Source organism: Mauremys reevesii, linkage group 18 (assembly GCF_016161935.1).
Source record: "Mauremys reevesii isolate NIE-2019 linkage group 18, ASM1616193v1, whole genome shotgun sequence".
Taxonomy (NCBI): Eukaryota; Metazoa; Chordata; order Testudines; family Geoemydidae; genus Mauremys; species Mauremys reevesii.
The window spans coordinates 7423206-7438516 of NC_052640.1; the positions used below are offsets into that span (position 1 = coordinate 7423206).

The window sequence follows — 15311 nt, forward strand, 5'->3', positions numbered from 1 at the left end:
GTTGTTCCAACTTAAGGTATATTAAACTGGTGAAAACATTGACATTCACTTTGATTTACAGTTGGTTTATAGCTGGTTAGTTAGTGTTGGTAAATTTATAAACTCAGGTTTAAGTGTCCACAGAGGGGTTGGCATCAACAGATTTGAATTTAATTGTTGCAATTTAGGTTTAGACAAGGTGGTTAAAATACTCCCATGCTACACAGAAGACCAATGCAGATAGAGCTGATGGGATTCCCTTTGAGGCCACATCTAGATTTTTTTGTGTAACAAAAACTCTGCTGCTCCTCCAGCTGATTTAAACTTCAATGTCAACTCCAGAGTCATGAAAAGGGAAGGCTCTAACCATCACTATGTGAAACAAGCCTATGGAGGAAGCTGATTATTAAGGAGAAAGCTACTAATTACACAGAGCTCTCTATAATTTGGAATGACGGGAAAGGAAAGGTAGAAAGAATATGACACTTTAATTGGGTAAATAGCACTTACATAGCACCTTATGGTTTTCTAATCAGTATATAATCTTTGCTAATCCTTGTGCAGTAGGGAAATAAGCACTATCCCCATTTTACAGACAGGGAAATTTGGCAAGAGGTTCAGTAACTTGCTGCCCAATAACAGCAGTTCTGCAGCTTCAGGACTGCCTGACTCCTTCAACACACTTTGCCTTGAGGTGCTGGCTAAATAGATTTGTAATGCTTACATGACTGTAGGGAGGAGCTCTAGGGTTGAGGGAACTTTGGTCTCCGAGCATCATAGCAGGGTCTTTCCCCCACAGTAAAATGTGACGTTAATGAAGTTTGTGATTTAATGTCAAACAGCAAGGAATTTAAGCAAATACGCAGATTTTGTCTTTGCCCTTTACCAGAGACTAGCAATTGCAGGTGGTCTGAAAGAGTAGATAATCTGCCCTTTGTACTGCAAAAAGCAGTTGGGTAACTATGACATTCTAACCTCATCTATTAATTGCATCGCTTTAGGGAGTTTACATCACACTCTTGACATGGGTTGAGCTTTAGTTTTGGGTTTCATTATCTCTTGGAGTGTACACAGCAAAGGATTAAAGTACTGAATGAGGACAACTACTTGTTATGGGCTAATTGCATTAGCTATATTCCCTAAACTAGGAACAAATCACAGGATTCAGGAGCACAAGGTTGTAAAAACAGCTCATGTTCTAAAATTAGACTGTTAATGAACGGTCTTTAATAGACCAAGAATCCCCTTAGAATTGAGACAAACATGTTAAAATATTCTTTAAAATAATTCCATCTCCATCCACAGTACACTCATTAGCAAACTCATATAAATGATACGCTCAATGCAGCTCTAACATTATTATATGCATTGATAGAGGTACCCATTACTGCAGAATCTGGCTGAGCTTTTTATATTTTAGATAATGAGCAGAACACACTCACTCTCAAAAAAAAACAAACAAAAAAAAAACCAGGGGGCTGTATTCTTGGATGTAAAAAGGAGCCTAAATTAAGCTTTCCACAGTTGCCCATAAGAGAAATCTAAAAGGAAGTTTTTTTTTTTTTTTACAGCAGAAACTCCTCTTGAAATCTAGCCTCCATTCTTGTCAAAGAGACGGTCTTAACAGAAGTCTTACCCAATAACAATTTGCCTGCACATGGATGCCAAGATCTTACTTTGAAATAAGCAAAAATGCAATATAATTTTACCTCTCCCTAACATTTAATTGGGTTCCTTCCATCACTTACTAAAGGGATCAAGACTGGACCTTGAGTGAAATGAAAGAAGGACCAGCCTGCAGGGGCTGGTTTATGCTACTACAAGATAAAGGTTTTCAAAACTCATCATTCACAGCACTTGCTGTCACTATTCAATAGTTAGGCTACATCTAACCAAAGAGAATGATCTAAGGTGAGAAAACTAACAGACGTGTTCACACTTTCCTACCTGCAAACACTCTGAACCATTCTATGACTGGGCTCCAGATTTCAGGTTTCTTGTGCTACGTAAACCTTGCTTTAGAGAGAAAGAAGTGTTGCAATGCATGGTACTAACACAGCTGGAAGCTATAAGAGCAGCTCTGATTAGGGGCATCTGAATGAGTCATTTGAAGTAAAAACCCTCAGCTGAGCAGCTGCCAATTTAAAACATACACCATATGCCTCCCACACACACTCGTCAGCTTTTAAATACACACAATGCCTTTTTGCTTTACTTCAGATTACAAGTATTAAATGCTCCCTTATGATCTTCACAACTAGGGTCTGACATATAATTAAGAGACTTGTATCAGCCTACCTTTGTTAACCTTCAGAAGCAGCACAGATTTTGAGGTTTATTGCAGAGAAAGGAAGAAATGGACAGATTGCAAAAGGAACAGTGGTTTTTAGTTTCCTTCTGTAAAGAATTAACAACATGAAAAGGGAGCTGAAACCTATCACCATCCCCTGCTGAATGACAAACAGCTGAAATCTTCAGGAAGTATATTAGAGCCCGGAAGGGTACTGATCACAATCTCAGAAAGCAGCTACCTAAATAGGATTTTAGTTTAAATGTAGCCCATTTGGATTGCACACTGTTTAGTGAAATGAGATAATAAACTAACAGACTTCTTAATTAAGACCATCAATAATAGGACAGTAAGGCAGGCTATCTGCTTGCTTATTTTTCAATTACTTTAGTGCAATTCAATTGACACTAGAGAAAATCCCCACCCTCAAATACAGTTAAAAGACTGGAAAGAGGAGACTATCCATTCTGGGTAGCTGTCTTGCTATGAACAGGAAGAAGCTATCCAGACTCTAATGCTTACACATGCTAAACATCCCAAAACCAACAGGCTATAATGTGTTATAGATTCAAATGTCTTCTCCTTTTAATATGTATTTTTATGTATGCTTGTGGGAATAAAGATATTTCATGTATTTTATTTTTGTATGTGCTATGCTACTATAGTTAATGAAAAACTTGTTTTCTTTTGTGTCAAGTATTTGCTCTAGAGTATCAAAAAGTTCCAGTACAAAAACCAGTCAACCTCTGCTTCAGCTGTTATGACAGCACTGAACAGTACAATAGACTTGAGCATCCACAGGCAGAATTATAAGGCTATGCATGACCGTGGACGGAAGACAATGTGAACTACAGCACCATTAGAAAGCGTAATAAAGACATATGTTTTAGCAAGAAGCAAGTAAATCAAGAGTGAAACACTAGGACAAGGGTAGTTCTTTTGCAAAATCTAAGTGCCACAGAAAATATAGTTTTGTTTGCTTTTCTGGGAAAGATTTACTTTTAAAAAGAGATGCCCACTGTAGACAATTTCTACTGTGGACAATTCCGTATCATTTTAGCAGGTGATAGCACAAGATTCTATTTTCAATAGGTAAAGCTAAATTTTGAGTGTAAAATATAAAGAAAGCCAAGACAGCTAGTCTAATTTAAAGTTTCTACTAGTGATGCAATGGAGAAGTTTAAAAAAAAATTGACAGTGCCACGCACAGGATGTGAAGTGGCTTTGTGTCACTGCTGTTGTAAGGCCTTTGAGTAACTTACCTAAATAAAACTGAACTCTATTTAGAAGTAAATGTTCACATACAGGTTAAGTGATTATAGGGCTTTGTATGGATTGGGGAAGTTACTATAATTCTAACATTGCACTATTCTTTGCACATAAAAACTGATTAGTTACAAAGCATCCTATAAGTCAGGGATGCCGGAGATACAAATTCCACCTTTAAAATTAGTGCAATGCCTTACACCAAACAGGTTAATTGGCTGAAGAGAGGGGAAAAATTGCTCCCTTCAAATACATACAAGTGACTCCCACAAGCTTCCACAAGAATTCAAGCATGAACCCTGACAAAAGAATAAAGCCTTTCACAAAGGGATAACAAAAAAAACAAACCACACTTTTGTATTTACATCTATAGCTAAGGATCAAGACTACTTAGTTTTGAACCCAATTTTGACATTTTAGGCACTAGCAGTAGGTTTATTGTATGAAATGCTTTATACTCAAGATTCTAGCTTTAGCAAGAAAAGACTAAGCCACTCTTACAAATCTCCAGCATGGTTCAGATCAATCTTATAACTGATAAATAGGAAGCATCACAAAAATGACAGAACTGTGATGCAGAGAATTATTAAATGGTTTCAGAGTCGGTTGTTTTTAATACAGTCCACTTTGTTAATACAAAAATTGCAGGTGACGTTCTTCCTTCAGAGAACAATGGATCTCAGGGCACATTCAAGAACTGAAACTCCTATCAGTTTAAGTAAAATCTTCACTGCATGCCAAACCATTGTTCTTGATCTGCCCACTGTGCTGCTTCACTATCACTACCCTCCAAATCCCCTTCTTCTCCACTTCCCTCCATGTCATCCACATCCTCTTCCTGGGTTGCATCTGTTGGACTCTCCTCTTTTTCCATTTTCTGCATTCCTTCTAAAGACTTCTGATCATTGGGATCCAAACTGGGGGAGAAAAAAGGGTTACTCAAACTTAAGGTAGTCAACATTAGAAATATATCTAATCAAAACATCTCCATCTTGCTTCCCCCACTTCCTGTTTACTGCTACCGATATTTAAACTCAAAGATGTTGCAACTTTACCTCAGACTGACGTTATAACCATTTGACAAAAGATGGAAGAGCACGATTAACACCAATTACATCATCTATATACAAATTCCTAACCGTTGAGAATGCACTTGTCTGAACACTATGAACCTCCCAATGAAGCTTACACAATTCTTCTAGGCAATACTAACTAAAGCAACAGAAGACAGATTAATGCAATTTAAGCGACTAGCACTAAAAACACTGTTCCTGCACCTCCAATCGAGGCAAAAATAGCCAGCCTACCTGACCTTACAGTTTATAAGGTTTGTGGGTATAACAAGGTGTTGCATTCAAGATAGTATTTAACTTTTAATAATGCAGAGAACATAAGATTTTTTTATTAGGAAATATGGCATCTTATTCTGAAACATGCTAAATTTTACTCAAGTTTGAAATAATTCTTTTCTATTTGAGTTTGAGGGACCCATTTTATTGTAAGAAGAAATGTTGATTCAGTTGAACATCAAAACCTTTCTGTTTGAATTTAGTTAATCCCTTACATTTATACAGCACCTTCCAGCCTAAAGGTGGAGCCCAAGGTGCTTGACAGAGTATAGAACAGTTTAAGAAATTATAAACAAATCCATGCCTTAATCCTTCTTATTGGTCTAGCAATTGACTGCCTGGTAATATACTTAACATTAACACAAGTTTACAATTGTAAATTTTTGTCCTTGAGACTTTGAATTGGGAATTGCAGTACATAAAGAGTAAGACATGGTCTACGCTAGAAAAATTAAGCTGTCTTAACTACATTCCTTAGGCGTGTGAAAAATCCACATCCCTGAGCGGCATAGTTAAGCTGACCTAACCTGCTGTGTATACAGTGCTAGGCTGATGGAAGAACCCCTCACGTCAGCATAGGTAGTGTAGACACTGAAGTGCTACAATAGTACAGCTAGAGCAGTACAGTTGTACCACTGTAGCACTTCAAGTGTAGACAATCCCAAATTCAGAGAGAGAGAGAGAGAGAGAGAGAGAGACACACACACACACACACACACGACCCAACCAAACAACCCCACTGCCCCCCACATAACTGACTGAAGATGTACTACTACGCCATCTTACAGTAGCCATGCTATTCTTAGTTTCTAAGAAGCATACAGAAAACCCAAGGGTCTACAAGTTTTACCTTAGGGCAATACTGTACTGGTCCATGGCTTCTTGATATTCACTGACTGCTACAAGAAAGTCACCCAGTATTCGATGCAGAACACAGTCACTCTGATTGGCCAGTGCATTCCTCAACAAAGCTATTCCATCTTCATATTTCTGTTCTCTACCTGTTGACATGCAGAGCTACAGTTCTATTAATGGTTTAGATATATATTCTTCAAGTTATTTTGTGGATGATCTAAAACACTATCACAATCCTCTTCTTTATTCCTAAAACGATCTGCAGTTGGTGATAATTAAATCTTCTGAAAATGTAGTTCTTGCTCTAAGTGTTATATTCTAAACCAAAATCAATGCATACATGATTCTCTCAAATAATTAGTAAGTTATAATTTCTTCCATCTGAAGTATTACTATAGTGCCAATCACTGTAATAGCTAAGCAATTCATATCTTATGGCATCCTGTAATTTTTCTTTTACACAGAACTGATTAGTCTTTGGCTGTAACATTTGTATAGTGTTTTTCATATTAGTGACTTTGTGGAACACTCACTTTCATGTAAGGCAAACTGGCGCGCTGCCCGCGGCGCGCGCAGCGCAGCGCAGGCGCGCAGCGTGTAGTCAGCGCCAGCGCGGGAGCAAACTCTGGAGAGTCCTCTCCCTCTCCAGCTCTCTCTGGGAGGACAGCGCACAGCGCGCGCGCGCGGGCTGGGCTGGGGCTTTTACACTGGCTGGCGGCGCGGCGGCGCGCAGCGCTGCAGCAGTGTGGTGTGTCACACCCTGCTGCAGCGCTGCAAATTTGTAAGTGTAGCCAAGCCCTAAGATATTATTCAAATAAACTGGACAAGGAAGAGACATCTCTCAAAAGAAAAGAAACTTACTAAGAAGCTCCGCTTTTTTTACCACTGCTTTAATGTAATCCGGTCTCTGTGTCAGTGCCTTATCTAATAAGGTTTTTGCCTTCTCTTGTGTGACTGGATCTTCAAGACAGACTGTTGCTAACAGAGTAAGCGTCTGTGCATTTGCTCCCAGGGTTTTGTACACATTGTTAGCCATAACCATTGCTTCACGGATACTGTTGGATGCCAGATAACAATCAATGAGGCCTGAAGACCAAAAAGATGATGTTCCTGTGCATTAATATTTACATACTGGCATACTAACAATCTGTTTACAGAGACTGTATCAGAGTTTAATAAGTATGCTTCTCAGTACATCAAATTCAGCTATTTTTGTTTAACAAGCATGCATTTAATGTCTAATATTTCCCCCTCTTCTCCCGATTTCCAGCTCTATTTAGTGGGTTTTTCAATATCATTCATTAAGCTACTAGGTAGTAAGCAATGTTACTTCACCTGCAGGGAACTCTGGGAGGCAACGTATACTCTTCCTATACCATGACGCCATTGTACACCAGAGCCCTATCAAAATTGTATACGAGAGTCATTGGACTTTACTTGCCTTCATAACAGTCAAGCCTGCAAGGCGCAAGGCGTATTGCTTCTCGGAAATGTATAATTGCCTCCTGTACTCGTCCCATATTTCTAAGAGCAGCCCCTTTCAGCAGCAAAGCTTGAACACTATTACTATTCAGCTGAATAGCTTTGGCTCCTAAATACAAGGCACGGGAGTATCGCTTACTGTAGAAACTGTGACACCTACAAAAAGAAGAGCAATGGTGATAAGTGTGCACTACCAAAAGTCATTCATGGAAAGCTGAAAAGAAAAGCAACTGATGGATTTATAGCATGCACAGTTACTTTAAAGATATTAACAAAATATTAACAAAACTGGTGATTCAGGTACTTAGTTACAGCAACATTAGTTATCTGATAGACCCAACAACTCCAAGGTGTTTAAATACAGCCAGAAAAGGATTGAAAGACTTAATATCTAATAAGATATTTTAAAGTTAGACCAAGAACTAAATGTTTAAGTAGAACAGCAGACTCACAGGAGAAGTACAGCTTCCAAACTAATGAAACCTGAACACATTGCCACAAACACATTCAAGCTCCTAAGACAAGTTAGCTAAGGAGCCAGGGGATGCAAGGAAGTGAAAAGTAAATGGAAGTTACCCTGACACCACCCATGGTTCTGCATGCTGATCAGAAATATTGAAAAGACGGCAGCCCAAGTTCTCCACATCCTCCAGTCGACCGTCACGTGCCAGTAAGTAACCATATACGTCCATTCCTAAAAATGAAATACTTTAGGATCAGTTGTACTATTGCTGAGCTCCTAACTATAACACTTAAAAGCTTTATGAAGATTTAAGGTCACAATGGAACTTGACCATAACAGCCAGTGATTTCACAGCACTTATATCCTAGCTACTCCTAGATCGTACATGCTTTGGGACTAAATTTGAGCACCAGACTCTGCACTTTCACCTTAAAGGTGGAGGAGGAATCAAGAAAACAAACAAAACAAACAAACAGGTATAAAATGAGAGCATGAAGAATTCTAGATAGTTCACAACAAAGGCAAAGTTCATTCAGAAGGAAAAACAGAACACACAAGCTTCTTAAACTAAATTTGTTAGTACTATGTTCCTCTTTGGAGAGCCTGATGTACAGCTCTACTAACTTCTTGAAGTACTGTAATTTTTAATGAGGTGTAAGACAAACACCCACTTTATACTATGACTGCCTCCAACTGCTTCTGGGTATGGACAGAAACTATGCACCTGCTATGCTGATAAATAATTATGTAGCTGTTCTAAGCCTTTAGTGGAATGTGAACTGGATGCACCTGCTGTGCTTGTGTCATTCAAGGGGTTAGCATGCTAGGGCAACTTTGAGAATTTACAATTACTTACCTTTTATCAGATAAGGATCCAGCATTTGTGCCTGCTCAAATTTCAGAATCGAGTTTTTATTATCTCCAGCTCGGAAGTACAGATCTGCTAAGCTACCCAAAAGATCCACATTATCCCTCAGTAGAGACTTTTTTTCTAATGAGCTTTAAGAGAAAAGAAATGCCATTTAAACTAGCACCTTGTTATGTACTGTTTGAATGCTAAAACGCTTTGGAACCTGTAAATTCTCTCTCAAATACAATTGTAAAATTATGATTTTAAGTGTCATTCATTTAAAGCCCTACAGTTGCCACAAGACCTGGTATCACCTATATTGTTACCTGACGCTCACTCTTTACTGGGTGAGCGCACACCCACCATTTGAACACTCATCCAAAAAATTACTTGATGGCATACATACAACTTACATTATTCCTGGCATTGAACTCTGGGGCTGGCAGCAAGGTATCTTCAATAGAGGGTCCTTGCTTAAGAACTCTCTCTCCCAGTCTGGCAGCCTTCAAGGAACAAATAGCTGCACCCTAGATAACCTTCCCTGGCATGATAAACTGGGCGGGGTGTGTGTGTCTCAAATACTGACGTCTTAGAACCATGCAGGGCTTTACAGATAATCACCAGCAACTTCAGGTGCATCCACAAACAAGGTAGCCAGTTCACACCATTAACCCCAAGCAATGATCATTTAGGACAGGGGTTCTCAAACTGGGGATCGGGACTCCTCAGGGGGTCGTGAGGTTATTACATGGGGGGGTCGTGAGCTGTCAGCCTCCACCACCAAACCCACTTTGCCTCCAGCATTTAGAATGGTGTTAAATATATAAAAATGGGTTTTTAATTTAGGAGGGGGAGGGTTGCACTCAGGCTTGCTATGTGAAAGGAGTCACCAGTACAAAAGTTGAGAACCACTGGTTTAGTAGATTCCTAGTGGCTATCTCCATCAGCTGGGACTTCAAACACAGCTTCAAGTAAAGCACAATGCAATAGACATCCAAAAGGAAATATGTTTTTTTAAACTTCATGCCCTAGCTACGTTTACCTGCATTGACTGAAACGTGTAGCTTTTATAAGAGCATCTGGGCAAAGAAATTGCACCAACAGCACAGCATCATTACGGGGTTCTCAGTTTCCATTCATGTTCTAGAAATGTATAGTTAAGTCACAAAAAGTTTAAACTAGTTTCCAGCAGTCAGTTTTCAAAAGTAGCTGCAGTCGTGTTTTCAGTTACAAAAAGATTGTAATTTAAGAAGCTTCTTTTCAATTCTGTAAATTAAAACAACTTTGAATTTTAAAGTTAAGCACTCTAGTCTAAGGAGATACAAGGTACCTTCTCTTTCCCATGAAGAGTGTATAGCCTTTGCAGAACTATTTACTTTAATTGGGGCTTTCTTCACAGAATACCCAGATCTTGCAAAGATCTCAGATATTATTTAATCTATATGCGCTGAATCTTAGGTACAATCCAAGACCAGTAAGGAAAAATGTCCTGATATGTTATAGTTTGTCAGAACAAAAATGGATAGCAAGTCTAAAAATATTGTTACGCTTTCTTTTTTAAAAGTTTTCCAAATCAAGACTTCTCTCCAAATCAGGAAAAAAACAAAACATTATGTTCAGCATCTGACAAAAATCCAAGCAATGCTTACAGGTCAACTGCAAGGTCCTCAACAGCACAAAATAGGCATCATGCTGTGCCAAGCAGCATGTTTAAATCTGTCACAACACTGTGAAGTAGTGACTCAAGAATGGTAATTTAATTCACCTTGATTCTTACCAGATGGTGTTGATTGCTCTAGTATTATCTCCAGTGTGCACAAATGCATATGCTTTGATCCACACTGAAAGCCAGTCCAAGTTAGGGATGCTCTGAATAACATTCATCGTCATGGAAGCCACTTCTGCCCCTTTTACTGAAAGTGACAGCAAACCTATTCAGAAACACACACTAGTTAAATCCATGTATCCAAAACAGTTTAACGAATTTGTATGACAAAATGTCTAAAGACGGAGAATCCCATGCTTCTGAATTTATACAGGCAGTTAGCTACAATGCTCCTGTACAACTTGTAGATTGCATGCAGCCTGTACTGCATGCAAATGAGCTAGTTTACTAATATGTTTTACACATCTCATACTTTAGTGTTAATATTGCTTGATGTAATTTTTAATATTAGATACTTGGTGGGGAAAAAGTCTCTACCTAGGATGGCATCGAGTGCTAATGGGCACTGTCTCAGCACTTCTTTGTAACTGGTAACAGATGAGCGTTCTTGACCTGCCTTCTTGTACAAATTTGCCAACATCATGTTAATCTGTAATCAAAAAAATCTGATTGTGAGAACAACCCAATCAAGGAGTTATGAAAAGCAGAGTTCCTCACCAAAAAGTCATGTTTTCATTATCAAGTATAGCCCCATCTTTCCAGCTCTCTGGACAGAGAATAGTTATGAGCCCCGCTTCTTAAGTCATCAACTCGTATAAAATGAGAAGTGTCTCGTTTCTGATTCAGAATACAGAAAAATGGAGATATCCTAATATTATACACTAGTGTAGTACCTCTGGGAATTGCAAAAGTGTTTTATGAACATTCATTCAAAAGATGGGCAAGTGTTTACATAAGTAGAAGTGATGTCTGCAAAGGCCTATATATTACATTATAGCTTTCTTTTACTTGCTCTCTCCACATACCAATGGAAGTCTACCAGAGCAATTGTATTTCGGAGGTGGAGAGTAGATTTGCATTTAAATTCTGACTGAATTCACAGCTCACGAAAGGGCAAGAAGTGGCTTGAGGAAGCTTCCCCCCTCAATGCAGCTAGTTTATTGGCTTGCAGGGGTAGGCGGCTGCTTTTCCTTTCCTCAATTTTCTTCCTTTTCTGTACAGCAAGCTTGCATAAGGTAGAACACCTTATGGTTGCCACTCACTGGCTCAGATGGGATGCTGCCACTCACTGGCTCAGATGGGAGGTGTAAATGGCCTAAGAGATTATCTAGATGACAGAACCAGCAAGCAAAGTCTCAGTATTATCAGTGCAAAATACTAAGTGTCCTAAACATTTAACACCATGACATGTTTCAGAGTGGTAGCCGTGTTAGTCTGTATCAGCAAAAACAACACCCTAGAGACTTTCATGGGCTAAAACCCACTTCATCAGATGCATGGAGTGGAAAATACAGTAAGCAGAAGATATATATACACAGTACATGAAAAGATGGGAGTTGCCTTCCCAAGTGGGGGGTCAGTTCTAACGAGATAATTCAATTAAAGTGGAAGTGGGCTATTATCAACAGGAGGAAAAAAAAAGTCACTTTTGTAGTAGTAATCAGGGTGGCCCATTTCAAACAGTTGACAAGAAGGTGTGAGTAACAGTAGGGGGAAAATTAGTTTTTAGTTTTTGTAGTGACCATCCACTCCCAGTTTGCAGTTTAACTCCAGTTTTGCAGTTTCTCATTGGAGTTTGCTTTTCAAAAACCAGTCTGAGAACACTCATTGGAGTTTGCTTTTCAAAAACCAGTCTGAGAACACACTTCAATCTCCCTGGACACTCAGTAACAGACTTAAAAGTGGCAATTCTTCAACAAAAAAACTTCAAAAAAAACAGATTCCAACGAGAAACTGTAGAACTGGAATTAGTTTGGAAACTGGACACCATCAAATGTGTTAGTCTCTAAGGTGCCACAAGTACTCCTCATTGATTTAGCACTATGTAAATCATCAAAAAGTGTGAGAAGAATCTTAAGGAAGAAAAGTTTCAGAGTAGCAGCCGTGTTAGTCTGTATCTGCAAAAAAGAACAGGAGTACTTGTGGCACCTTAGAGACTAACAAATTTATTTGAGCATAAGCTTTCATGGGCTACAGCCCACTTCATTGGATGCATGCAGTGGAAAATACAGTAGGAAGAGATTATGATTATTATATATACATATACATATATACACACATACATATATACACATACACACACACACACACACATATATACATACACACACAGAACATGAAACAATGGGTGTTACCATACATACTAAGGAGAGTGATCAGTTAAGGTGAGCTATTATCAGCAGGAGAGAAAAAGAACTGTTTGTAGTGGTAGAATGACAATACAAGGTGACAACATTTCATTTCCTATTAACTGTATTTTCACTGTTTTCAAGAACTGTCCATTGTTTTACTACCTCTGGTGGTAGAACTGGTGGGAGTATTAACATAGTCCGAGCTAAGGCATTTTTACCACTTTTGTCTAGAGCAGCAATTACTCTTTCCCAGAATTGTAAAAACTAGTTATACTACCTTCCAAAAACCTCAGAGGCGTCAGCTGCGGAGCGTAGAATTTTGCATTGCTAATAGAGACTTCAATCCTAAATAGGTTAAGTATACATGCTCTCAATAGCTTATCAGTACATGTCAAGGTGTCTATTGTTCCCCACGCATAGAGAAGATTTTGTCATTCCCACTAGCATTAACAAAATTACCCAGGTAATTTTCACAGGAATTACCTGTTAAAGACATCCAAAAACATTTAGCTCCCATTAGTTTGGTGAACTCTTTCAAACAAAGAAATTCCATATAGAGATTACCTGGTTTTAAAGAAGATATGCTTACTAAACTCAGATAATTTATAAGTGTTTAGCCAGTGTTTCCAAATAACTCATTTAAATATTGTAAGCACAAATGTCAAGGTTTAATCTCTTTACCTCTATATGCTACATCTTAATTCTTGAGCAAATATGATTATACAACTCCAAAAACATCTAAACTACTATTTGCCACAAATCAATTCCAGAACCTACCTTGGGGGTTCTCTGTCTTGAAGGAATTCCATCTAATATAGCAATAGCATCTTTATCTTGCTTCAACATTGTGTAACATTCAGCCATCTTGTATTTCACTTCAATTTCAGATGGCAGACACTAAAATAAAATTGATCACTAAAATGTAATCTCTCTCAAATGTTGTTCTAACTATATAAAAACAGAGTTTAAATTACTAAAATCTTAGGAAAGATTTGTATTTTCATCAACAAAGTCAAGATATAAAATGTAAAGATGACAGTAGGTTATATTTTTATAATGCAGACTATCTTCTCTCTTGTTAATGAAAACTACAAATTAAACGGGCATTCTCTCTGACATTTGAGACCAACTTCAGTTTTTCATTAGAAAGTAGCGGTCAGACATATTTTCAAAATTAAATAGCGACAAAATTCAAGCTTCTTTGCTGTGGTAATTTTATAGTCTACTGCTACAACATTTGATTCACCAATATTTCATTTTACAGGGAGAATAAGAGTTATATGCAGTATGTTACTCTATTTCCAAATACCTGACTTTGTGGAGTGGCTGCAGCATTCCCAGTAGAGGGTCTTACTTTTGAAGTTTTACTTAATGCTTTCTTCTGCTGCAAGGCCATTGTATACTTACTTACAGCATTCCTATATTCCTTGTCATGGAAGAGGGAATCTGCATGATATACAAGAAGCTGGTACTTTTGTGATGGCGAGAATAACTCACTAGAAGAAATTAAAAAAGATATCAGCTTAAACTAGCTGATTACATAATAGGAACAAAATTGCTAAATCCTAATTTTTTAGTATTAGTAATTAAATTCCCCTGGCTGTGTCTGAAATCTGGAAGAACTAAGAGTGCAATATTTGTACCCTTAAATGATAAACCCAACTACAAGCAAGTCCCATCTTCAACACAATAGCCCCAATTAGAACATCTTTTATTTGTTAATCATCTGTTAAGACCTTACAATGGTAACTGTTGTTAACCATCCTCTGCAACAGGCAGATTTGAGAGCCAAGAACTCACTTTTAGGACAGTATTTTAATTTTTGTTAGTAACAATTATGGTTCACGAAGTACACTGAACACAGACAATGCACCGTCGCTATGTCCACTATCATCATTGTCAACAGGAGAAGAATGATATGGGTGGCACAGCCTCAGTGATAGTCCGTCAGAAAGTGATGGCCTGGCCTGCCCCGCCCGGGAAGCTGAAACTCTCAGCATTTATAGGGCTTTTCATACACGCACCTCGAAGTGCCTCATCCAGGAGCATATTGCTGGTCCCGTTTTACACAGGGGGGAGCTGTGACGGAGAGAGACCTCAAGCAACTGCAGCCCCGATCTGTTACCCCAGGCAGGACCTTCTCCACTGGGGCTCCCGCAGGGCCCCCCGAAGCTCTGAGCTCCTTATCTCACCCCCCCCATTCCCCACCGAGGGACGCGTAGGCCCCCTCCCCCCGCAGCCTCCTGCGGCGACCCCCGAACCCTCCCCCACACCAGGCCCAGAGCGCCCTTGCCTCAGCCCCGGTCTCTCGCCGCCCCCACAGAGCCCCCTGCCGGCGGCACTCACGGGTTGTTGCCGCTCATGGTGAGCAGGAGCCCGCTGAGGAGCCGCACATTGGAGTGGAGCCCGGCAGCCGCCATCTCCCGCACATGCTCCACCACGCTCATCCTGGAGGCCGGAGCGGGACGAGGGGCGCCGGCCGGGGATGGGGTCGGAAGAGACAGCGCTTCCTCAGCCCGCTGCGACTCCAAAATGGCGCCACCTAGGGGTCCTCGCAGGCAGGAGTCCATAATGCCTCTCTAGGTGGCCCTCGCTCACGCCTCAGTTTAAAAACCTCTCCGTTGGGACCGCGTGGAAATCCGCCCAGGTGCCAGCCTCGCCTCTCCTCTGCCATTAAAACCGCTGCCGCTGACGGTGTAGGATACAAAGCGATGACATTTTCCAGCAGGCACAATCATGGTCACCCCCGCCGCTGAAACA

The 15311-nt window shown here is 39.6% G+C and overlaps 1 protein-coding gene across 2 annotated transcripts; it reads right to left on the reverse strand.

Annotated features, from left to right (window-relative positions):
* Positions 1-84: 84 nt before the first annotated feature.
* On the reverse strand, positions 85-15264 carry ANAPC7 (anaphase promoting complex subunit 7). 2 transcript variants are annotated; one of them, XM_039504683.1, is made up of 11 exons: positions 14898-15264; positions 13861-14047; positions 13329-13448; positions 10738-10849; positions 10312-10465; positions 8541-8683; positions 7798-7915; positions 7181-7377; positions 6601-6825; positions 5735-5885; positions 85-4452 (listed from the first exon to the last, which is right to left on the reverse strand). In XM_039504683.1, exons 1-11 carry the CDS (start codon positions 15119-15121, stop codon positions 4263-4265), a joined length of 1821 nt encoding a protein of 606 aa, XP_039360617.1. In that variant the 5' UTR covers positions 15122-15264; the 3' UTR covers positions 85-4262. The 2 variants fall into 2 exon arrangements, with proteins under 2 accessions (XP_039360617.1, XP_039360618.1); XM_039504684.1 differs by lacking the exon at positions 14898-15264 and having other exon boundaries at positions 13959-14047.
* Positions 15265-15311: the final 47 nt, after the last annotated feature.

Coding starts and splice junctions, on each gene's coding strand:
- ANAPC7 (XM_039504683.1), bottom strand. CDS start 15,121: ATGGACTCCTGCCTGCGAGGACCCCTAGGTGGCGCCATTTTGGAGTCG. Junction 6,826..7,180: donor CAGGCTTGACTGTTATGAAG/GCAAGTAAAGTC, acceptor TTTGGTCTTCAG/GCCTCATTGATTGTTATCTG. Junction 5,886..6,600: donor AAAAAAAGCGGAGCTTCTTA/GTAAGTTTCTTT, acceptor GCATGTCAACAG/GTAGAGAACAGAAATATGAA.